This window comes from Sceloporus undulatus, chromosome 8, assembly GCF_019175285.1.
Source record: "Sceloporus undulatus isolate JIND9_A2432 ecotype Alabama chromosome 8, SceUnd_v1.1, whole genome shotgun sequence".
Lineage (NCBI taxonomy): Eukaryota > Metazoa > Chordata > Lepidosauria > Squamata > Phrynosomatidae > Sceloporus > Sceloporus undulatus.
Window position 1 is genome coordinate 2,248,190 of NC_056529.1, and position 25,476 is coordinate 2,273,665.

At 44.3% G+C, this 25,476-nt stretch overlaps 3 protein-coding genes across 4 annotated transcripts in view; all 3 read right to left on the minus strand.

The window, feature by feature from the left end:
- UBA2 (ubiquitin like modifier activating enzyme 2) overlaps positions 1-4,768 on the minus strand; it is an 11,475-nt gene extending 6,707 nt beyond the window's left edge. The window contains exons 1-6 of the mRNA XM_042438635.1: positions 4,571-4,768; positions 2,360-2,443; positions 1,717-1,787; positions 1,050-1,114; positions 660-760; positions 423-544 (exon numbers count right to left, since the gene is read on the minus strand). Coding sequence (XP_042294569.1) covers positions 423-544; positions 660-760; positions 1,050-1,114; positions 1,717-1,787; positions 2,360-2,443; positions 4,571-4,681 — 554 coding nt within the window. The 5' untranslated portion in view covers positions 4,682-4,768. The remainder of the gene's footprint in view (positions 1-422; positions 545-659; positions 761-1,049; positions 1,115-1,716; positions 1,788-2,359; positions 2,444-4,570) is intronic.
- Positions 4,769-5,191: 423 nt separating this feature from the next.
- PDCD2L (programmed cell death 2 like) lies at positions 5,192-13,396 on the minus strand. Its single transcript, XM_042438644.1, has 7 exons — positions 9,854-13,396; positions 8,736-8,899; positions 8,405-8,468; positions 7,426-7,823; positions 6,642-6,749; positions 5,857-6,008; positions 5,192-5,356 (listed from the first exon to the last, which is right to left on the minus strand). The coding sequence occupies exons 1-7, from the start codon at positions 9,953-9,955 to the stop codon at positions 5,211-5,213; spliced, it is 1,134 nt and encodes a 377-aa protein (XP_042294578.1). The 5' UTR covers positions 9,956-13,396; the 3' UTR covers positions 5,192-5,210.
- A 635-nt stretch (positions 13,397-14,031) lies between these two features.
- On the minus strand, positions 14,032-25,088 carry LSM14A (LSM14A mRNA processing body assembly factor). 2 transcript variants are annotated; one of them, XM_042438639.1, is made up of 10 exons: positions 24,774-25,088; positions 21,408-21,571; positions 19,402-19,534; positions 18,492-18,611; positions 17,970-18,146; positions 17,369-17,434; positions 16,648-16,824; positions 15,832-15,994; positions 14,850-15,098; positions 14,032-14,269 (listed from the first exon to the last, which is right to left on the minus strand). In XM_042438639.1, the coding sequence occupies exons 1-10, from the start codon at positions 24,892-24,894 to the stop codon at positions 14,239-14,241; spliced, it is 1,401 nt and encodes a 466-aa protein (XP_042294573.1). In that variant the 5' UTR covers positions 24,895-25,088; the 3' UTR covers positions 14,032-14,238. The 2 variants fall into 2 exon arrangements, with proteins under 2 accessions (XP_042294573.1, XP_042294574.1); XM_042438640.1 differs by having other exon boundaries at positions 14,855-15,098; positions 24,774-25,087.
- Between the last annotated feature and the right edge of the window lie 388 nt (positions 25,089-25,476).

Sequence of the window (25,476 nt, forward strand, 5' to 3'; positions counted from 1 at the left end):
CCCTGCGCTACATTCTGCACCTAATGAACATGCTGAATTCTTGCTGGGCTTTTTGTGTGTGTGGAAATCTATCTTTTTAGTTTTAAAACATTTTTGGTGCCTTATAAACCTTGAGGTTCCCTCAAACGTTATCTTCCTATAGGAATACCTACACTGAAGGCTTCTTACATTACATCAGGATAAGCCAGTCTGAGTTTGCCAGATACCTTGCCAGATACACAAAGCCATCAAAAGTGCAGCCTTTTTCTGCAAGGCAGACTTTTTGACCCATTATCCCCTTTACCAATTAACACCCCTCCAATGTATTAAGACACAGAAACCAGGGCCTAACCAGCTATTGCCTTGTCTAGTCAAATAAGATGTCAGTTGCTGGGGGAAAAAGATGTACAAAACTGGCATTACTTTTTAAAGAAGCAACTCACTTGAACAAATATTTTGCCCAGACAATGCAGTGAATCGGTTCAGAAGGAGTGTTGCGGATGGTACAGCCTGGAAAGGTTTTCTGGGTCGGCTTGGGATGGCATTCATAGCACTCTGTGACTCCCTGCAAAGGAGAGAGAAAAAGCCAGAAAATATTGTTTCCTATAGAATTTCCACTGTTGGTGGGAAACTACCTTTTAGGCTTTATCATGCCAAAACACATGGAAGCAGAGCAGTACCTTTTTGATAACAGTTACTTGTCCAAGATAGCCGGCAGTCCCACTTTCTATAAGGGGAACGTCAGCTGCCAGGCACATCCTGTTCACATGGTTGCGGGCGGCTGTTACGAAAGAATTAAGAGAGTCACTGGTCTTTTAAAGGTGAAATCCAGGCTCTAACATGAACCTTCCACAATTTTTAGGTATTACAAATGGTTATATTCAGTGCATGCAGTCACTGTCTTTAGCATTCACCACCGAACAATCAAGGTAGCAGTCGCCCATAATATTCACTTTAAAATATCAGATTATTTGGGGATGGGGAAGTCATCATATAATGAGATACTTCTCAGCCTCCGCATTTCAAAGCTCCAATTCCTAGCTGTTTTACAGAAGCAAAGAAAAACCTACCTCTGTTATCCAAGGCATTCATAACTAGGGTAAACTGCCGAAAAAATTCCACGTTATAGTCTGCGCTGCAATTAAAACACAACAACACGCATTCATTTCAGAGGGTTTAATAAATACAAAGTTTTGACACGGCAGACACACACACACACACAACTATGTGAACAAAACCTTTGCCAAAACACACACAGCAAAGTGTTGCAGTTGATTACAATGTAATCAAGAATGGATGAATTAAAAACAACAACAGCATTCCCTCCCCTCTTTTTTTTTTTTTTTGAGACAACAGATGAAAACAGTTCAGGGCAAAATGAAATAAGTTGCTGTATTTCTGGATTGATGGCTAGTTGACTGGGAATCTCTAAAGAAGAGAGAACTGTCTACAACTCAAAGTAAAAGAGCTTCCTCCGGCCTCATTTGTTTTCATACCACAATTGCCTGTATCATTTCCAGGCAGAGTATCTATCAGAAATCTATTTGTTTTTGTTCTGAATATATATATATACATAGATGACCTCAGAAGGTTAAACAACTATTTTGTACAAGCTGTAATTCCGTATTGCAAAGAACATGCCTATACTTTTAACCAACAGCTAACTGGAAAAAGTGGAGACTTTGGGTGTCTAGTTTATACAGACTCCAAATATGAGACCAAGAATGCCAAACATACTTTGTGATGCTGTCATGATAAGCTGTGATGTTCGCTTTTGGATGAAACTGTAACACGCTTTCCTTGGCAACCTAGAACAGACCAAGAACAGATGCCCAACGTTTGTATTAGTTCATTCGAGAGCAAACCAAGTGTACAATTTATTCGTGTGGTTGACCGACTGCCTTATCATAAAAGACAAAGCAAAACCAATACGTTAAGAGCAAGAATAAAACATAGAACAGCATTTTTGAATATAAATATATATATATAAAATCCCTGTTATGAACAAGAAATGGCCCAATGGATTTGTAAGAAATGTACAAAGAGCAAGTCAGCATCAGTGAAAGCCGAGAATATTTCTTACTGGTTTTATTACTATAAACAATCAGATAAATGTATGTATTAGCTGGTATATATATGATATTTTATGTAACGATTGCGTTTTAACTGTGTTGTAACCCTTATTATTATTATGATAAAAGCAATTTCAAGATGAACTCTGTGAAGTCATTACATGACAAACATCTAGATGTTTCTAAGTTACATGAAACTAAGTGAAACTAGCCATCCTGAGCCCCAGTTTTGGGAGAAGGGCAGGATAGAGATAAATATGATAACAAAGTGGGATTCTCTAAGGACCATGCTTTGCCGTTGCTCTTACCTGAGCTTTCGATCTCCCAACGTGCTTCTTTTGGAACAAGAACTGCCTGTTGAGGTTACTGACATCAATGGTGTCCAGGTCAATCTAGAAAGACATTAATTGTCACCGCTTTTGATTAACAAAATACTGTATGTGCTCACAGCCTTGCAAATTGTATGGTTACCAGTCGCCATCGCAAGACACAACCATTCTAGCCAATTTAGAGTCCACAAAGCCTTCCTGGATCAGCACCAGAAAACAAGAAAGTGTGTCTAAAAAGCGGGCTTTTCCCCAGCCTAAATGCTCCTTGGTCAATGGAAAGCCACTATCACCACACACTTTCAGCTTGAAGTGGAGCGTGTAAAATGATTTTCTTTTTCTGTACACAATCTCGCACACAAATACTTAGGTTTGCAATGCCAAGTCACAGGCAGCTTGAATACGCAATGGATTTTGAAGCCCCCAAGAAAGAATAATAACAACAACAACATTTATTTGTATCCCGCCTCTCCAGCAAGACTGAGGCAGCTTAGATCAGTGAAAACCACACAATACAATAAAATGAATCCCAGTATCCCCTCTGTCCTTAAGACAAACCCACATAATAATCACGACATAAACAGTGAGTATAGTAAAATACAAGAGGCGTTTTCCACACGACGTTCTAACTCTACTCTTTGGGGCTTCAAGAGCCACAGACCACTATCTCCACCCATTTTGAGGTTAATTATAAAAACCCCACTGTTTTGTTTCTAGTTGATATCAAACAATTGATGCCACGTTTGTTTTATTTCATGTCTAAGATGCCTGCCCTGCTCTCCTTGTGGAAAACGAAACGCTGCAGGATGCCTTGGGTCCAGCGCTTGGGGAAAAGGTAAGCTATAAACAAACAAACAAAGGTGCCATCATCAATTGTTTGATATCAACTAGAAATCATATCCTTTAGCATGTATCAACCATCCAGCGCCCGAACTGGTTTTCATTTGCATAATAAGACTAAGCCAGGCATGTTCTGACAGAGAAGTCTGTTGAAGCCGAAGCAACGAGGATCAGAGAAGGCACTTGGTCTGGGCTAATTAAGAAAGAAGCCCCTTCGTTTGGCTGACTTCCCTGATCAATTTATTAGGCCCCTGTTATTATGGACCCTGGTGTATATCATCTTTACTGTTATTTTATCACTGGATGTTATCCATCATTATGAGTATTAACTGGGAATTTTAAGGGTCGGAGGGAGGGATAATGGGGTTTATTGGGTATTTCATTGTACTTTGTATTGTATTTCTCATCGGAAGCCGCCTTGATCCAACCGGAAAGGAGGGATATAAATACAATGTATGGTTATGATGATGATGAGGATGATAAAAATATGTAGGGGGAACTCAGCAGCGTCACTGAATGAAAACATGGCCTACAAAAGTTATAACCCATGATGAAAGGCAAGATGAACGCATGCGGCAAGAACAAGGTCGAAAGCAGGTGGGAGAGAACAATAGATATAGCATAAGGATGGGGATGATGGGGGTTGGAGTGGGGAAAGGAGGAAACGGATCCTAAAGTTGGGGATAATAGTGGTGACAGTGGGGAGAGGACCTCAAGGTGGGGCTGGAGTTAGAAAACAGGACCCTAAAGCTGGGGACAATAGGGGCTGAAGTCAGGAAAAAGGACCCCCCCCAAGGGAGGTTGATGGGGGTTGGAGTGGGGAAAGGAGCTCCAAGAGGGATGATGGGGGCAAGAGTAGGTGGAAAGACTCTATGGTTAGGGATGATGGGGACTGGAATCAGGGGAAAAGGGCCCTAACTTTGGACATGATGGGGGTTGGAGTGGAGGAAATGTGTTGGGGATGATAGGGGTTGGAGTGGGGAGAAAGGAACTCTCAAGAGAGGATGATGGGAGTGGGAGTGAGGAAAAGGAGCCTAAAGCTGGGGATGATGGTGGTGAGAGTTGAAGGGGGGAAAGACCCCAAAGAGGGGCTGATGGGGGCGGGACCCTAAAATTAGGGATGCTGGGGACTGGAGTCAGGGAAAAGGACCCCCCAAGGGAGGATGATGGGGGTGAGAGAGGGGGAAAGGACCCTAAGGCCGGGGATGATGGAGGCTGGAGTCGGGGAAGGGCTTCCAGGGTCCGGGATGATGGGCGTGGCCTTGAGGATGGAGCGGTGACGTCACGCGCGGCGCCCTGAGGCGAATCAACGAGGGGCCCAGCGGGGCCTCCTCTTCCGCCGCCGCCGCTCACCACGTCGATGTGTCCGAAGCCCGTGAGGACCAGGTCCTTGAGGAGCTCGCAGCCGATGCCTCCGGCGCCCACCACCAACACCCGGCACCCGGCCGCCACCTCCGCCGCCATGGCCCTCCCTCCAAGGCGCCAAAGAAGCAGCAGCAACAGCAGCAGCAAGCTTTTCCCTCAGGAGCTAAACCGGCTCTGCGCATGCGCACACGACGCCCCCGCCTCCCGTGCGTCGCCATAGAGGCGCAGGGCGGGAAGGGCTAGAGTGGCTCTTCACCAGCAGCAGCAGGAGCTCGCGCGCATGCGCAAGGATGTCTCTCTCTCTCGCCCCCTAGCGGATTGGAAATGGCTTGAGAGGAGTCAGGCTCAGGACATTGCTGGGCTCTCCATTGATACTTTTATGCTATCTATCTATCTATCTAAGAATGTATTTAATGCTGTCAGCCGCTTTGATTGTTGCATTACAAAAAATGGGATATCAATAATAAGACTTAGCAGTCTTCAAAGGGGTTTTGCACTTGCTTTCCTTTGAGGCTGAGAGAGTGTGACCTGACCTGCAAACCAAGTTATTCCTTGCTATGTAAGTGCTTTGTAGTTTTGGTTTAAATAACACACACACACACATATATATATACACCTACACAAAGTTTTATTGTTGGAGGGTTCTATTAAATAGGTGCTGATCTGGGTCTTCTTGCACATAAATGAATTCCTCGAATGGCGACAGATGCTTCGGAGGCCAGCAGCTCTTTTCACACGTATAAACTAACGCTGTTCCAAACTCCACCGACGCGTCTGGCGAAAAAGGAGACGAAAAGGGGCATTTTTGCCATTGGAATAATGATAATAATAATAATAACAATAATAACAATAATAATTCCCATCATAACCCTTTAAATCCACTTTAAAGTGCATTTAAACCAAAAGGATTATGCCATCAGCAGAGCCATGCCTTGAGTTTAAAGGAATGATGCAAAGGGATCTTGAAGCACCCTTTGAGGCTAATGCTGCATCTACACTGATGAATTAAAGCAGTTTTTGTCACCGCTTTAACTGCTCTGGCTCAATGCTATGGAATTCTGGGATTATTATTATTATTATTATTATTATTATTATTATTATTATTATTATCCCACTTTTTTTAAAAAAATGTAACCAAATAAGCAATCCTACGAAGAAACCCTCATGTAAAACGGTTTCAGATATGTTGAAAGCCTAATAGAGTCGGTGCTCTGCATCCACGGCTTAGAAATGTTAAATATGAATGCAAAGGGCCGAATGGAGGGCTTTCCTACCTCCTCCTTTGGTCTTGAGGAGGCTGACCAAGGCTGGCATGAGCTGAAACTCAAATACTCTCCGGCTTCTGCAACGATCGCAAGGCGGGACGGAGGTCTGGACGTCTGCTGAAGGGCAGGTGATAAATAGGGGCTCTCCGCCCCAAGAATACCTAATAAAAGAATCCCAAAATGTTGCTTTCGTCAGGACTTAACTGCATCAATTAAACAGGCCTCTTATCACAAAAGCATGAGGCCTATCTCCCTTCAGGCACCTCTGCTTCCTCTCACTCAGAGCGGCTTCACGGCATTAAAAAGGAATTAAATTATTACAATATTAAAACAGATAGTCATTAAAAGAATAAACACATTTTTATAAGATAAAACTATATATTATATTTATTTGTATATTTATTTTTCCCCAGAATTGGGACTCAGAGTGGCTTCACGACATTAAAAAAGAACAGTACAATTAAAAACAGAAAAAAGCACATTAAAAAAGGAATAAAATATAAAAGCAGGTAATTATGAAAAGAATAAAACACATTTTAAAACATAAAACTCTCTCTCTCTCTCTCTCTCTCTCTATATATATATATATATAAATTCTCTCTCTGTACATATATATATATATATATATAGACATTAAAACTATGTATGTGTATTATTATTATTATTATTATTATTATTAATTATTAGAGTACTTATACCTCAGCCTTCAGTCCCGGAAAGCTTTCTGATTTAATTCCCCGACCCCAATTCCCGGTTCTCCAAAAGAGTGAGATGAAATGCAAAGGCCCCTTTACCTTAAGAGCTGTTCCTGGCAGACCGAAATCCTTTTCATGAAGCGATGGAAGGCCTGGTCTCTCTTTTCCGTTTTCTCGTATCGCTCATCACAACCGCCGGACGGGTGACTAAGAAGCCGATAAGGAAAATGTGCCCACGTTACAGCATGCACAAAATTATAATTGAAAAATTATTCTAATTATCACAATAATAACGATATTTATTTATATCCCGCTCCTCCGAACGATTGAAGTGGCTTAAAAAATCCCAATAAAATACAATATTAATACGATATCATAACAATATAACCCTACCCCTCCCTACAATAATAATATAATACAATTAAATTATCAATTATTAAAACAACGATTAATAATTAAATAATTAACAATTATTGACAATAACCAGTGCAGAGGCAACTAGGCGATCGTCAACAATCAGCCGCAGATTGTTACTAAACAAGACCTGTATGCGTGTGCCGTCCGACGTTGTTGTTGTGTGCCTTTGACTTGTTTTGTAACGTGGGATTTTTTTGGCAAGATTTGTTCAGAGGAGGTTTGCCATTGCCTTCCTCTGAGGCTGAGAGAGTGTGACTTCTTGCCCAATGGATTTCCACATCTGAGCAGGGATTCGAACCTGGCTCTCCTGCAGTCCTAGTCCAAGAAACCATCCCGGCTCCCAGCAAACTATAGACCCATTAGCAAAACCCATGATGGCTAGCTACCAGGGCTTTCCACGCCAACTAAAGAGCATGATATAAAGATATTAAGTAATAAATCCTAATAATTCTGACTCAAGTCTTACCATTCTGACATCAGCCGCCCCAAATCAAGGCCTTCCCTCTGCTGATACTCCTGCAAGAGTCGCTCGGCGTGGCTAGTATCCTCGTAGTAGCCGAGGTAATCCTCTTCGTCCACTACGCTGATATAATAGGGCTGGAAAATAGGAACACCGCTGGGCACGACTGGCTCCTTGCAAGGAAGATTATGAAGATTTGCAGGATGGCAGAGACTTTGGTTTTCTTTTAGGCTGAGGTCTTGCAATTGCATGGCACAGTCTATTTCTCCAGGCACCGACTCTGATGCTCCGCCAGGCCTTTGGCTGAGATCGTGTCCCAAAAACCCCGCCATTTCCTTGCCATTTTCTCCCCAGTCGTCTGCTCCTTCGCACCAGTCGCTGGAGGCAACTGTGCATTCTGGCTTCTGCAAATACAAGGATATAGAAGTTCAGAAACCCAACCTTCATCGGCTGTATCCACACAGCAGAAATAATCCAGTTTGATGCTGCTTCAACTTCCACAGCTCAAGGGTATGGAATCCTGGGAGTTGTGCTTTGCTGCGGTACCAGAGCTCTCCAACAGAGAAGGCTAAATGCTTCATGCAAGTTCAATCCCCAGAAGAGGATAGACTTATTGAACCCCAGCGGATACAAGGTCCTACTGTAGTATTAGTAGTTGTGATTATTATTATTATTATTATTATTATATAATGGGATTTGAGTATCCAGGGATTGTCGCATCCACTGAGGGTTCTAGAAGCAAACCCCATTTGATACGAAGGACCCATTGTAATAATGATAATAATAATAATTTTCCATTGAATATGACCAAATCCCAGTGGATACCAAGGGGCTGCTATATATTTCTCAATGTATACTACAGGTTAAAACAAAACATCTAAACCTGCACATCTGCTATCAACCCATACCCAAGACGTCCTTCCCAAACACAACACCCGGTGCGGACCCAAAACCTTGTGCTTTAGGAGGGAAAAGGTTGCCATACCGGCTTCACTTCGGAGCCCCAAATTCCTTCTTCTTGCAAATACTGGGATCGCAGCACTGTCCAGCTTCAGACGCGTCACAGAGACAGCCAGCAAGAAAGCAACACAAACAAGGTTGAGACAAGAAACGTTCAATGTTTCATATCACTTAAACAAAGGAATCCTAGCTTGGCTATGAGTGGCCAGGTCACACTCTCTCAGCCTCAGGGGAAGGCAATGGCAAACCTCCACCAAACCAGTCTTGCCAAGAAAGCTCCATGATAGGTTTGCCGCAAGTCAAAAATGACTTGAAGGCACACAACACACAACAACAATAATAAATGAGACATTTACCTTTCCGACTTCCCCCAGCAGCTTTTCCTGGCGCAAGCAAAGACGTGAATGATGCGCTGGAAGGGTGAGCCTTCGAGAGGGCAAGAGATCTGCAAAAGATGCGCCAAACCAGCACCGCAAATCCTGCACTGAGGATGAACCAGAGTTACCGAAGGGATGCAATCCTGGGATGGAGAAGAGAAGAAAGAAGCCCTTTGTGGCTGCATCCGCACTGCAGAAATAATCCAGTTCTGCGCCACTTTAACTGCCGTGGCTCAATGCTCTAAAGTCCTGGGAACTGCACTTTGCTGTGGCAATTCCACAGCACTGAGCCACAGCAGTTAATAGTGGTGCCAAACTGGATTGTTCCTGCAGTGCGGTTGCAGCCTTCAGCAACGGCCCAGAAAGCCGGTCAGCGACAGATGTCCTCCTCTCCCAGGACCTGTCCTACATTTCCATCTTCTGTCCTGGAGGAATTCCAAAATGTCCTTCATTTTGAGCATTGAACCAAGGAAGCAAAGATGTTTTGGAGTTCAGAGTTGTTTGGATTTTGGCACATTTGCATATCCATAATGAGAGATCTTGGAGATGGGACCCAACTCTCAACACAAAACTCATTTATGCTTCAGAGAAGCCTTGATGCATAGTTTTATGCAATTTTGTGCACGAAACCAAAGTGTGTGTGTGTGTGTGTGTGCACTGAACCCTGAAAAAACAAAGGTGCCACTCTCTCAGCCATTCAGGAGAACCATTTTGGGATATTTGGGAATCCCAGGTGCCTATGCAACTAAAAAGATACAAGCATTAAAACAGCTAAACCATCTGCAGAATTAAAGGAATGCAGACACTTCAGTGGAAGAATAACATCCAAATTGAAATTAAATAGAAATTGCAGTGACAAAACTTTAGTCCCTCTTTGCAAAACATCTCCTGGCCTTGCTGGTTGGGGATGCTGGGAGTTGTAGTCCAACCCTCTGCCTTCTTGGGGTGTGTGTGTGCCTCTCTCTCGGGGGATGATGGCCCCTCTTAAATAAGGGGAATTGGGGAGGGAAATGCCTTTTTGGAAGGAGGCAGGGCAAGAGAAGGGGAAATTCAAAGCACTGCAACTCCCATCCTCCTCTTCCTCCTGCTCTTCTTACCGGGATCCCTCCCAACTTGCTGGGAAGCCCTTGCTCCAACCCTGGAAGGAGAAGGGCATCGCAAAGGCCCAGAAGAACCGGAGGCAAAGGCAAGGCAGCCATAGCAAGCAAAGTGCATGTGTGAAAGCGCAGACACGTGTCAGCACGCGTGCAGAGAAGCGCAGGGCGGGCCCGGAACAGTCTCCTTACTCACTTCCGGCCCAGGCACGTGGGGATGACGTCAGAAGGAAGGAGCCCCGCCTTCCCTCCCAAAAAAGGAAAGAAGAAACGACGATGCAAAGAAACAGAAATACTCTTGCATTGCAATGCATCGGAGTTTGCAAAGGCCTGGGAGATCATCCATAAAAGGATGCAAAAGGCTGTAGCTGCACAAAGAGGAGACACAACAACACACACACAGCTCCAGGCTAAACCCAGAGGAACACAACACAAAGCAATAGACAAGGCAATAAAGCACAAGGGAGAGGAGGAAGGCTGCCATCTCCTCCCTCATTCATTCCTATTGAAATCCTTGCATCCCAACCACTCATTCCCTTTGCATGAAGTGCAATAGTCATATCCCAAGGAGACAGCTACTGTTCTACCATCTTTTTCTCTCTACCATTTCTATTTGCCATCTTCATCTATCATCTGCCATCTATTATCTTTCATCTATCTACCTTTCTGTCATCTAAAATCCTATGGGAAGAGGTGGGATATTAATCAAAATGTATTATAATCGACCATCTTCCTATTTCTACCATCTACTTACCATCTTTCTATTTACATTCTATCATTTATCTGCCATCTTTCTATCTTTCTACTATCTAGCCACCATCCATCTAAGTACTGTAATCTAAACACAGTGTAGTGGTTTGAGCACTGGACCAGGACTTTGAAGGCCAGGGTTCGAATCTCCACTCCGCCATGGGAACCACTGGGTCATACTCTCTCAGCCCCAGAGGAAGGCAATGGTGCTAAACGCCATCCGGACCAATCTTGCCCAGAAGAACCACTTTTGGGTCGTTGTAAGTCAGAAACAACTTGAAGGCACACAACAACAACAAACAGCACTTTTTTGCTGGCGTGTTTTGTATTTGAACAATCCTTGAGGAGAGGTGGAAAAGGAGTAAACTTTATTATTACTACCATTATTAACAGCTGGTAATGTTTACCACCCACAAAAATGCAGAACGCAACTGGAACATCCTGCAACTTGAACTACTGTAATGAGAATCAATGAGCGATTTCTAAGATTTGGACCTCTTCAATGAATTCTTGACAGTGGGCTTAAATACCCTAAAAGCACCAAACCTGATAGGATCTTGGAAGCTAAACAGGATCAGACCTGGTTGGTATTTGGATGGGAGACCACCAACAAATCCCAGGTGCTGCAGGCAATGTTTCAGAGGAAGGAACTGGCAAAAGCAGTGAGGATTGCTTGCAGAAGAAAACCCTCTGAATCCACCAGAAAGCATGGAAGGTACAGATAGACACACAAGGTTTCCTCCATGTGATGGAAGATGAACATCAGTTTTGGGGTTGAAAGCTATTCCAGAATGAAGTACCAGGTTTCTAGTAGTCAGGCATAAAACACAGAAGTACAAAATCATCCAACTTAAGAGTACAGTATCATCCACTCCAAATATTAACTTGCAGTGGATGATGCTGGCGAGATTTGGGAGCCCATCACCTAGACCAGGGTTTCCCAAACTTTGGTCCTCCAGGTTTGCAGAAGATGAGGCTAACGTTCAGGAATTCTGGGAGATGAAGTCCAAAACACTTGGAAGACCAAAGTTCAGGAAACACTGACCCAGGGTCTACATCTCTAGATGTAATAACTTACCGTTCCCATCCATCCCGACTGTATGAAGTTATATACCTGAACTCACGCAGTTCACAAAGACAAGCAGCTCTTCTTGGGTTTATAAAAGAATTTAAGTACATCAGTGATTTCCAAACCTTGGTCCTCCGTCTGTTTTGGACTTCAGCTCCCAGAAGCCCCAGCTAACTTGGCCCAAAGTCAGGAATTCTAGAAGCTGAAGTCCAAAGCATCTGGAAAACCAAAGTTTGGGAACGATTTAAACCATGTCAAGGACGACTTTGGATTTCATTTTAAGGACAGCTAATTGTAAAGAGAAATTATACAAAGCTTAAATATACCTATGTTTGATTTTTTAAAATTAATATCTATCTAGTCTGTAGGCGAACCATACTGATTCTTTCCAGAGATGAATGGGTACCATTTGCGACGCCACGCTCCGCTCGGATGAGATGAGTTCTAAGGCTAATAGCCAACATCCTCCTAGAGAGAAGGTGAACTTGAACCCAAACCCCGAGAAACCAAATTCAGGGCAGTCTGTGAAACAAGGAAAAAAAACTTTCACAAAGACTGTTGTTGTTGCTTTTAAATTGAACTGTTTTATTCTGGCTTAAAACAAAAGCCCCCCTTTTCTGTAGCAAGGTGCACCGAAGGTACGTCACGCGGCTGTTTTCTGGGGCCTAGTAAACCCAAAGGGACTGGCAGGTAAGAGGAAACCTAGTCATACCTTCACGGCGCGTCTCATTTGGTATTTACAACTGATGTGGTTTAAATAAACTTGGGACACCTCAGACAGTAATACATAGTTATTGCAACAGAACAGCACTTGCCCTTTCCTCTAAAAAATAAGACGAAACAGAAACAAAACTAAAACAAAACGGTTCAGTGTCACGATCTGTGGATTCCCAGAAAGGCATTCTGTTGTTAAACATGCAAAAATATTACTAAACAATAGTATCTAGTTTTCTACGGCTGCCGAATACTTGACCTGATAAGGAAACCAATTACAAAACACTTCCTTACAGTGCTATACAAAAAGAGATACAAAAGTATGGTTCCGTCACTTGAATATCCCCGTTTTCTAAGAGTGCAGTTCATCCACATGTTATTCCTACTGAACACGAAGGAGAAACAAAGTCAGCAAATTAGATAAAAAGGTTTGTAAATCTTTGGATCCCTTTATTCCTGTGGCTTTCCGTACTGAGGATACAAAATACACGTCACCAGATTACTCTCTCTCTCTCTCTCAATCATTACAACTTAATCTCAAACAAATTCATAACTAGCAATTCGGAACTGGCAAAAATCTAATTCATACCGAACCACTTTTGGGGATGCTTGTCGAAGAAATCGGCGGTCAGTGTCTCCAAGCTACAGTCCATCAAAAGCTCAAGTAATCGCAAACACTAAGAAATCACTTTTATAATAGAGCAGTAGGCCAACAATATTAAAACAATGTCAACATTTTTAAGAATCGACACACAGAGGAAACGTTTCGTTTTAATTCCAGGCACAACAAAGGGAACGTCAGAACTTGTGCGCCTGGGTCTTTTAAAAATACCTTTCTTCCCAACGCTAATACGAACTGTGAATTGTGCCATGAGGTGCCAAGGTCCGCCTTTATCGAAAAACCCGCTCATTCCTACAATCCGCCCAAAACTACAAAATGAACTCCTTGCAAGAGAATGATTTTATCCAGTTTTGTATCATGGAAGAACATTTCAAATGTTTTTGTCTGTAGTCAAAATATAAAAAAATCAAACAAGTTTAAAGCTGGAAGGCTACAAAGGGGGGGGAAAAACACAACCCAAACGACTAACGTGTGTTTCTGTGTGTGTGTGTGTTGTGTCGTGTTGTGTGTGCTTAGCATTTCAACACAGCAGGTTTGTAGACTTAAAAATGTTTATTCTTAAAAAATTAGTTGCTTTTTATACAGCTATACAAAGTCCCTAGTGTTTCTTTGGCAATGGGGGCACTCACAGAATTTTACAACTATAAAAAGGTTTTTTCCTTTGCCTAAGAAACAGCATTCACTGTGGGGTTGTTGTTTTTTTTTTTGTGGGTTTTATTTTTTGCCTGACAAACCAGGTTTTCTACCTATGACAAAAAGTACAACTATCTCAAAGGGAGATTACAGGGTTTCCAAAAAAGCAACCTTTGCTGGATCAAGACGCTCACAGTACTGACGGCCTTCCTGCATACAATGGTCTTTTGCAGCCTGCAGCAACGGTCAAATACAATTTTGGTTAAGAAAAAACCCTTTGTGATGAAAAAGAAAAGACTTAAAACTCCACTGAAGGTACTGCTTTATATTTTAACTATATGTAAGAAAAGTACTTAAAAGTCTTCTATCTCAAATATATTTAATGCTCGTCGCTTCTGACAATGACCATTTTTATTTTATTTTTTTTTATTCCAAAAAGGTTCCTGCTCCATGCCCCCCTTTGAAATTAAAAAAAGAAACCAAACCAAACCCCAGTGCTGGTGACAAGTGTTACAGCAAACGAATGCAACCCTTTTGCAAAGACCAACACATTCACTGGACCATGAAGATCTCCGTAAGACCGCCCGGCTTCCAACTTCTTCATAGACTATGCTGAGACTTTGTTGTCTTTCTGGAAAACAAAAAGGAAAACGGGACACAAGGCTAGCGTTACTTACGCTGGATCTTGGCCAAAGTCAAATTAATCAGAGGAATCCTGATCTGAAGCAAATGGGGGGAATTGGGGAATCGAGGGGAGACTTCAGGGGCCAAAGCGGAGGATACATTTTTAACAGATTCTGTCTAACTTGTGTATGTGCAATGTTATTTCAGATGGTTTAAACTGGCTTTAAATTGCCTCGTTTTAAGTTTAATATGCCTTTAAAATAATTATGATTGCTTTAACCCTCCTAAACTGATTTTATTGTGTCTCTCTCTGAAATCCTCACATATAGAGCAGGTCACCAATATTTGAATAATTAATAATAATAATAAACCCAAATAAAACAAACTACACCAATGGTTCTCAGACTCTGGTCCTCCAGGTGTTTTGGACTTCAGTTCCTAGAAGCCCTAGCCAGTATGGGATTCTGGGAGCGGAGGTCCAAAACATCTGGAGGACCAACATTTGGGAGTCACCAATCTACATTAACTGACACTGAAATTCACAGGCAACAGCCTTTGGCTATAAGCAACGAAGTCTGTCAGCGTACGTTACCCTATATTCAAAATCCGCAAACTCCCTGCCACCACGTCCGCCTCTGAATCCTCCGCGGAATCCGCGAGGGGCGCCGTAACTTCCTCTCGTGCCTCCACGTCCTCTTCCTCCCCGGAAGTTGCCCATTCCTCCTCCACCTCCCCCTCTGCCTCGGAAACCCCCTCGGCCACGGTTCGGACGCAACGGAATCCCAAATGTCTCTGCGTTTAGTCTCCGTTCCTCTGCCCAGGTTGGTCTTCGGTCTCTGAAACACGTAAGTGACAAGAACACTTGCTTCAGATGCTTGACATTTGAAGGCACATAACGAAATTGCACAGAAGCTACTTTATGCAGAGCGAGTTCTATTTTAGCAACGCCGCTGTGTCCTCTGACATAAAGCTGGGTAAAAAGTTTCCCTAGAAAAACAGCCTTGTATTTCTAGGGAAAGGGGAACCCACCATTTTCTCTTTCTCCCAGCAGGCACTGTGAAGAGTCATGTGATTCTTGCACACCTACCAATAACTCACCAAGCCTGCACTCTCCATCCTGTGGCTGCAATCCTTAAGGCTTAAGAGCACAGAGCCAAATTTTGGGACTTTCACTCTTTCCTCCTCCTCTTTCAACACCTGGCCTGAGGCAATGCTCCCTACAAGTGAAGGAGCACATTTCTGAATGCCCCCTTACATATTATCCCCACGTAACAGATCATTGGAAGAGCCAAGAAAAGGTGGAAGTAGCCACTCTGCCATGAAAAACTAGCTTTTCCCACACCCTTTTGGACCTTTGCCAATCAAGGAAGAACAAGCTCAATAAACAAATACAGTAATTCAGGGAGTAAAGCCACAATGTCGCCAATGTTCCCCAAACCATACTAAGCCAGTTCCTAAGGTGAGTTAGACCACTCTCCACTCCACTGTTGAAAAAGGAACTTTGTGTTAAGTCCAGCATTCCCTTTGATTTCCCACTTCCTCAATGAGTTGCAAAAGCAAATCTGGTACCTATTGTCATCACAGGAAATGTTATCGAAGAAGGACTTGGTTTTGTCATAGTAGCAGTTGGGTCCAAGAGGTTCATCGTCATCTGCATTGCCTTCACTATTTTGGGTGTCAACACCTGAATCACCTTTGTCTTCCCCATTAATAGGCTTCTCTGGTTTATCTTCTAGAGAGTGGGAAGGGGGTGATGGAGGAGAAAGAGACAGGCAATTTCACTGAATATTCCAGGCCAGGGCACTTTCAAAGGATAAGGAAAACCAGGGACTTCCAAGTCCCATTGTCCCCAATGGCAGTCTAACGTGTGCAGCCGCACACTGCCAATGCAAACAACAAGGCTTGTCATCTGTGGACACTCAAATCTGAAGATGGCAAGCCTAAGGAGGCTGAGAGCAACACTATGGAAAAAGTTCTCATACAGTATGTTATTTTATATACTTCATGAACACCAAATGTTGGTTTATCGCAGTTCTACTAGACACTTTGATCAAAGTGGATGGAACAATCAATTTTTGCACCAGTATTTAGTTTCAATTAGATTCCCTGATTGACCATGAAAACCACTGAGTGAACTAATCAAGTCACACTCTCTTAGCCTCGGGGGAAGGCAAAGCCAAACCTCCTCTGAACAAACCTTGCCAAGAAAACCCCATGACAGGTTCACCTTAGGGTCACTGTAAGTTGGAAAGAACTTGAAGGCACTCAGAAACAGCAAACATCTGCCTAGGAACCCAGTTTGCAAGACTCTACAGACGGCTAACCCACCTGTACTCTGCAAGAAGGTTTTTATATGTCATTGTTAGAATGGAGCAGTTGGCTTACCTTTCAGTTTTAGCTTATTATGAAATTCACGATCTATTTCCTCTTTATTGAACTGTGCATTTGCACTTTCGAAGTCAAAGTCCTTCTCAAATTTCATGGGGACATCTCGTCTAATGCCAAACCTTCCTCTGCCTCCTCGGTGACCGCCGCGGCCCCTTCGCACCGGAGGTGGCACCCCTGGAAAATGGGAGGAAAACAGGGTTTGAAAGCACCTGCAACAATACATCTGTCTCTTGATATTGTTTATCTTCCTACAGGTAACAAGCTTGCTCTGGTCCAAGACAAATGGACTGCATTCTCCTTGCCAAGCAGGGATACTTCAGGATGCTGACAACACAGCCAGAATCTGAGGATAAAGAAGGACTGACCCTTATAATGAGAATGTCATATCCTATGATAACCTCTCTCAGACTTGTCCCAAGTTAAACAGAAGTAATGTCCCAGCACACTTCTCCAGGAGGAAGCATAGCCAGCTGCTGAGTATTTTTACATGAGGCTACCCCATTTCCAGGCCAGCTACTGCAGAAAACCAAACGTATTTGGCAGTGACTACATGAAAAGAACACATCCGACCTGATCTCGATTTCCGATTGCTGCTGAAGACGCAAGGTGAAAAGAGGGAGAGAACTTAGGCAATGTTCCACTAGTCCTTTCTGAAGTCAAAAACATACAGTGAAGCCCTACATACACACAGGCACACTGGGAGAAATATTCCATTTACCCATTTGACGTTTGTTCTCATTTCTGAGATGCTCCGCTTCACACCTTGACATCTTGTGTGCTTCAGCTAGGATATAAGGAGGAGAAAACAACGGTTACTTTTTATTCTGTATGAGTGGGTACACAAAACGAACAGACAAGTGCAGTGTGTCTGGAGGCAAGTTCTCTGCTCTGGGGAACCTCCAAAAACTGTACCGACTGTCAAATATTTCTCCAAACAAAAGCAAAAACCCATGGAAAAGAATAGAGGCCCACTTCCAGTTTAGAGAAACATGTATAGAACAATAAAAAGGCCCCCTGAAACCGATTCAAAAGGTAAACTGCTCTCTTGGAGATATCCAGAAGTATTAATATATCTATCTTCCAGAGTTTCACAATACTCATCGCCCTTGCCACTTTCCTGCAGGGTAGGTTGTCTCTAACAAATGTTGCAATAAACACATCTAAAACATGATTTCAATGTTGAAACATTATAAAGGCACAGGGGAAAAAACCCACACAAAACTACATATCAACCTGAAACAAAAATTCCCTGGACTTTGGTGAAAAGAAAGCTTGCAGAAAAGGAATCAAATGATCAATATCTGAAGGTCAAATTTTACCTCTTCTGTGCTCTTGATTCTCTAATGTTTTTTGGCTGGCAGCTCCCAGGGGTCTGGTGGAAACAGGACTCCTTCTGCCAATGGGCGCTGTGGCAGATAAGTGGCTTGAGGCAGTCTGCACGGCTTGTTCCAGGGTTGGGCTCTTTCTCAAGTGGTCTAACGGAGGACTTGAACGCCCTGAAACAAAGACAAAAAGCAATAGCTTCCTAGGCCCAAGCTTCGTTTTCATGTTTCTCTGTTTGCAAGGCAAATAATTGCAAATTATTAAAAAGGATGAGGGGATGTATATGAGTTTTGGGTCCTGAGGAACCAAGCTGGAAGCTGCATTCTGGCTGTAGCATGGGCCCAGCCAGTTGTGGAGAGTCATGGCACCTGACCCTGACTGGCAGCTTCTGACACCAATGCTTCAAACCATATGGCCACTGGGACACAAGCCACACACTGATAAAATGCAAATGATATGCCAGGCAATCTTCCGACATACTCATAATGATCAGGACTCTGTCAGCACCTGCCTTTTACCTTGTGAGAGCTGGTTTTTTAGGGATCTTGCATCAGTTGTGAAAGTAGAACCAACTGCATTGCTCTGGGACAAATTAGCATTGGATGACGGTTCCGCCCCAAAAGACGTCAGCGAGCTTCCTGCATGAAGACAAAGTAAGTCAAGCCCTGCCGCCTTTGGAGACAGCTACATGTAAGCAATGGATATGACAGGTTGGTGAGGGAAGCCTGAGAAGTGGTCCGTAGAGGCCCTTCCTCCATGACAGAATGGAATCAAGGAGGGGAAAGGGGAGAAAGCACAGCCTCAATGGCAGCTGGGATCCATCAGCTGAGAGAGAAGATAGGAGAGTCTATCTAAGGCCGGGCTTGTCACATATATCTCCACCTGGACTGCCCTTTAAGTGACTTTAGCATCAGAGTTAGTAGCGTGAGGGAACATACCAAGTTTCTTCACCCCTCCACCATACATTCTGCAGGCTAGTTTACTACCTGTAAACCCTGACTTTTACCCAAAATCAAGTAAGCTCCATTTTAAAAATTCAGGGAACTGTGTGGCATGTTTTTAGTACTGCTTCCACACAGACGTCTCTCACACTGCCTCATTCTCGACCTGTTACTCCTCTGCCTGGATCATATAGCTCAAGGATACTTCTAGATAAGCCATACAAACAGGACAAACAGAATGGAGGCAGGGACTAAACTAGAGAAGATGAGACCTTGGCCAGGAGCTTGCATCCAGGTGCACTGAACATAACAGTAGAGGCCTGACCTTCACATGGACCCTCTTTCTTTCATAAGATCACCTCAGTTTTTAGAAGGAATAACAGATTTCATCCTACAGCATGTGAGCAATATGCACATTCAGTTTTTTCTTAACAGTCAATTGCTTGTCAAGAGTAAAAAAAATTAATATGTTTAAATGAAAACATACCAACACCAACAGCACCGAACTGCTGGCTCACTAATGGACTTGGACTGAACTGGCTGTAGGCTGGCATTCTGCCAAAGGGACCATAGGAGCCCACCGACTGGAATGAAGAAGTAGAAGACGACCCTAGAGAGGACTAAAGAAAACCACATTCGTGAAAGACTCAATCGAGGCAGGAAAACAGGAACACACAAAGGGCAAAATCATTACAAGTTAGCAATCCAAACCAAGGCTCTGAAAACAATCAGGACTAGCTTATTGCACTGGCAGAGCTGAGTGGTAGGCTGCCAACATCTTTTGGAGCATATGTCACTTTTCGGCAATAGTTATGCCACAACAAGTTTCTTCATTAACACAAACAAGGACCCTGCAGGAGCAACAGACTAGTTCCACTGACTGGGTGCTCAGCTGTGGTTACACTCAGGCTGTGGTCTATGTTGTCTACTCCAGCACTTGTGAACACACTGCCATAAGAGGTCACTAGAGAAACTACTTGAGCAAAATGGAAACTTTTGCAGCACACTTTTCCCTATTTGTGCTGAGAGACGTAATGCAACCCTCTCACAGGACAGGCCAAAGCCAAGATGCTGCAACCAGTGTACTAGTTCTTTCTCATAGGTCTGTGCATGGAAATTCATTCCACTCCTGAGAGTGCTGTTTCTTCTTGTGGGATGGTCCTGGACGCATGCATGGCCATTTGGCATGGCAGGGTTTCAGTTACTGGGCTGTCTGCCAAGCATGGCATGTGCTTGCTCTTTGGTGCTGGGGTTTTATGTGCCATGATAACTGGAGCAGCCCAAAGCTCCACTGATCTGTAGTAACCAACTATATCTGTAGCTAGAGCAGAGGTGGTTCCTGGGGCTTAAGTGCATCTTCATGAAACACAGCGACACAGAACTGGTGAGCAGAATGCATGCCTTGGTCAGATTTACGACCAGAGAAATACAGTAGGAAGAGTCAGGCAGGGGTCACAGAGAGCTTGCAGACAAAGACAGGGCCCTCTACAGCTCACATACTCCTTTCAAACCCACTATTAAGGCTGCCCTCAATCGGCTTTTGCTGAAGACTGAGGACTTCATCCTGCAGAATTTCAGAAGCTTAATTCAAATAAGACTGAAGCACTGTGGGAGGGGTAATGTGCTGATCTGGATAAAGGGACTCAAGTGGCGTGGGATGGGTTGAAGAACCACCCACGCACTCTTACTGATCTGCATCAGTGATGAGATCCGTGTTGGAGGCCCTAGGAATAGCTCGCCACTAAGAGCAGCAGGTCGGGGGCATCAAGAGAGACAATGGCTTCTTTGTGGGCACCCTTTCCTCTAGCACCTCCTGACAGGAACACAACGGCCTCCATCTGATGTTGTTTTTAAGGGTACTTAAAGACATGATCCTTTTCTTTGTCTTTTCAATGAAAGGCTTGTGTTATAAATACTACTTTTGCTTGGTTATCTGAATTCTGGATTTTACTTGTTTTGTCTAGTTTATTCTTGTGCATGCATGTATGCGTCTTCAAGTCACCTGTTGGCTTCTAGTGTTGGCTTCTTCTTTAATAAGTAGTACATTAATATTATGATATATCACCATACAGAAACTGAGCATGCACTGGGGTATCTGTGGACTCGAGAAAACTCCATATTTAATCCTGCTCCAGCCATCAATTATATGACTTTCAGTCTCCAAACAATACATTAATAATACAAAAGACAAAATGGTGAAACCCCTGATAGCTACTGAAGTGACACTGGCTGAGAAGAGACACACACAGCCCTTTAACTACATGGATTGGTTTAAAAGAGCATGGGGTGCAAACATGATAAAGCTAGTTAACAGACCATCTGTTATGACAGAGTAATGATAAACCAACGTTTCAAGAGAAACTAAAGAAATCCCATCTGCATCTGAAGTCTCAAAGGACAAGAACACCTAAACCATATATTTTCAAGTATACATACAAACATCTTCACCACATGAACTATCTCAGCCCAGCTACTTCTGACACGGGACGGTACCTGAACAATAGCTGGATCCTGAGGCAGAGAGCACTGTGGTTTGGGCGGCTCACAAACAGTTAAATCCTTGATATCGCTGCCACGGAAAATAATGTATTCAAATACTTCATCACGAGGCGGGATTGGCCGATCCGTCGGTCTATCTTCCGTACCGAATGAACGAACTGTAGAAGAAACACACACATTTTATCATGCGTTGCTGGGCATTTCTGCACTACAGTCAAGCACAGATAAGGCAGCCATGTGAATGAGCAAAGTTCTGGTCTAACCGACTGCAAGGCAACACAGCAAATTCCTTTCCCCTACACACTGATAACTTAGGAAACGCTGACAAACTGTAATTTTAAGATTATAATGGGAATCTAATGCATTTCCACAGGACACACACACGAAATCAGCCAGTAATATATGAACAGGTTGCTCACTTGACTAGGATGAACGAGGTTAAAATGATAGAACTGAATGGTTGGATCACTTTTCCTTCATGGGGTCTAATTCCAATGTAACGCTAGCAGAGGAAAACAGCGCACTAGTGAGCCATTTACCAGATATAAAGCGGCAACAGAAAATGCACAGCAAGCAAGAAAGAATTAAAACAAGAAAAGATTAATAAAGAAGCACTCTGTGAAGGAAAATGTTATTATAAGGCTATTAAGCCTTCATGCTTACATTGGGAGTTACTCTTGTGTAACCATGCAAAGCCTTGCAGGTGTAATTGCAACATAACTCTATGCAGAAACAGGATTGGAATGATGCAAACAAAACAAAGAAGGACTGCATGCATTGAAAGAGGCAGAGAGGAGCACAATAAACTTATATGCAGACTAAAGACTCTGACCTACGATTTTCTGTCAATGTGCCCAAACACAGTGACACACGGAGCAGAAAGCCAGCAAGGAGGTTTTTAATAAGCAAAGCATTTTCACACAGCCTAGTCCTAGGTATATTTTCTGCAACGGTTATCAGTGCAGAGAGACCTGGTTGCTGAACAGAAAGATGTACAATGGTTGCAGTTTGGGGAGTAGTTTTTAAACTATTTCCATTACACTGAGACAACAGCCCTTAACTTAGCAAATATGGTTCCTACTTTTGCTAAAATGTATTTCAAAGATTAATGTGTGTGAACATCCATCCAGGCTCTTATCGTCCATAGCTTCAAGCATCTCTGAGACCATTTTAGAGATGGCTAGGACAGAACCTGGGATGCTCTCAATCCCTGCACTAGTGCCCTCACCCTTCAAGGAATGCATGTGACCCTCATCTCCACTTTAAAAAGGAGTATCTCTTCCTTACAAGAATAACTGGGAGTAGGGGGGAAAGGGGGACAAGAGTGATTGTTTTCAATGTATGAGGCTCTATGCAAGCAACTATACAGAAACACGGTTAGTAAGATAAGGAAAACAGGAAGCATCCATGACTTGCGTTGTTCTTAAGCAGTGCGTCAAATGGATGGCATGCAAGAGGGACTTGAGAGAGAAAATCAACACAAGAGATATAGCCAGGAGGGAGAAGATAAGTAAAACCAAGGCTGCTTGCTATTAAACATAAACCGGATCCAGCGTAAAGCTGCAATTACTGTTTTGGTAGAACAAAAAATGATTGAGAAGCTTGTAAGCCGACCCAAGCCATTCTTCTGGGAGGTTCAACACATACAGAAGCACCAAGTTCGGACCAACAGAGTAGCAGCTCAGGTGGCACAATGGATGGCATCACATTAGAGCCCCGGACATTCAAGGCGGGATGGTCCTCAAAGATGTAGGCCAAAGTATGCTCGACTTTCAGGAGTTGCAAGACGCTGTGTTCGCTTTATATTATATTGCACTGGCTTTTTGTATTTCTAAACAGGTTATTTGTTTACAATGGTATTGCATTAGTTTCTTACTTGTATAAATCCTTCCTTCCCCAGGTATATGTATTAGATTGTATGTATATTAGATTGTATACTTTTAGCAGGGTTGGCTGGTTTCTTGTTTGGTTGGTTAGTGTTGTTTCACTATGTAAAATGCCACATGCACTGATGAAGTGATATAAATAAATAAGGGATGATGATAATGATGAAGTGGCACTTCCCAGCCTGAAGAAGCCTGGCCTGACTGTCCTTTGGCCTCTCAGTTCCCAGGGCAGGAGATGCGTACATGGTCCAAATGCTTATGACAGTTCTGTAGGGTCAATGGACTCCCACCTGCGCAAAGGAGACACTCTGGAGGTTGAGGCTGTGGATGGAAGACCAAGGCAAACCCTGCCAAGAGACGCAGGGTCTCCTTACGTCACATAAGCGGGTGTTTTGTTTCCATTTGCTTTACTCCTTCCTTTTTCACATGACCAAAGAGCTACTACCATCCAGGTTCCTGTTTTGATTCCTCTCTTCACTGCAGCAGAGGGTTCTCATTTGGGGCAAAGGAGGAGAAGCACAGCCCACTGCTAAGACTAAGACACACACGACCCAACAAGACTCTCCCCACTCCTTCCTTCCTTCCCTTGGGACCCTGGGAGCCCTCCCTCTGCAGCCAAAGCGGATCTTTCCAGGGACTCTGTGGAGAACTCTTCCTAAACCCCTCAGACGCCAAGGACCCAGGCTCCACCGATTCCCCCCCCCCCCCCCCCCCCGGGCAATAAGAATGATGCTGTTTATTTGCATCAGTCAAAACCAAGAACAAGGGCAGACAAGACTATCAATATACAGCCCTCCCTCTGGTTCGATTCTCTCTGCCGGCCTCCCCTGCAGGGCTGGCGGGAGCCCCTATTAAAACTGTCCTCGCCCCAACCTATTAGCCTCCCTGGCAGGGCTGTCGGGTGCCCCCACTACTGCCTTCCTCAGCCTCCCTGATCAGCAGGGCTGATGTGTGGCTTTGGTTCTCTCTGCCAGCCTCCTTTGCAGGGCTGTTGGGTGCCCCTATTAAAACCCTCCTGGCCCCAACTTATTAGCCTCCCCGGCAGGGCTGATGTGTTCCTCTATCCTGGTTCTCCCGGCTGGCCTCCCCTGCAGGGCTGTTGGGTGTCCCTCTCGCATCCCTCTCCCGCTCGTCTTTTCTGCCTGAGGGCCTACCTTGCAGGGCTGGCTGTGTGGCTCTGTTTGGATTCGCTCTGCTGGCCTCCCCTGCAGGGCTGTTGGGTGCCCCTATTAAAACCCTCCTGGCCCCAACCTATTAGCCTCCCTGGCAGGGCTGTCGGGTGCCCCCACTATTGCCTTCGTCAGCCTACCTGGCAAGGCTGATGTGTGGCTTTGATTCTCCCCTGCAGGGCTGTTGTGTGCCCCTTCTGAACCCTCCCTGCCCCTTCCCCTTCCCCTTCCCCTCCGCTGCCTGGCAGGGCTGTTCTATGGCCCTGTTGTGACTCCCTGCGAGGCCCCGGGCTCCGCGGGCTCACCTTTGGCCAAGGCGACGGTGGAGTTCTCGGTGTCGATGGTGTAGAGGATGCCCTCGTAGCGGATCTCGGCCTTGGAGATGAGGCTGATCTTGCTCCCGATGTACGGCGTCCCTCCGCTCATGGCGAACAGGGGCTCGAGGGAGGCCCTGCCGAGGCCGCCCCGCAGAACACGGACGGAGCGAGGCCTCCTCTTCCTCTCCTCCGCCGCCGCCTTCCCCCTAAAACAGCCCCGACGCTCCCAACATGGCGGCCGCCGCCGCCGCTTCGCCACAGACTTTCTTCTCCTCCTCCGCCACGAAATGGATGCCGGGAACAAGGCGCCCAAGTCTCGCGAGAACTTGGGGAAAGCGAGAGGCCTAGTCAGGGCCTGGGACCAGCGGTAGCAGTAGTATGACGCGTTAGGAGGCCGGAAGAGGCCTTTGGACTGCGGCTCCCGGCATCCCTCGCCATCGACGGAGTCGGCAAGGGCTGCTGGGAGATGGAGTCCAAAGGCGCTTTCCCCCTTTGTTTATGTTAGGCGTTTTAGAGCTTTGTAGCCGGTTTCTGTGGAGAGATAATACAATACAGTACAATACAATACAATACAATACAATATATAATAATTATTATACATATTTGCATATGTATTTATTTTTCACAGAACTTTGTAGCCTGTTTCTGTGGAGAGAAATAACATAACACAATATAATATAATACTGTATAA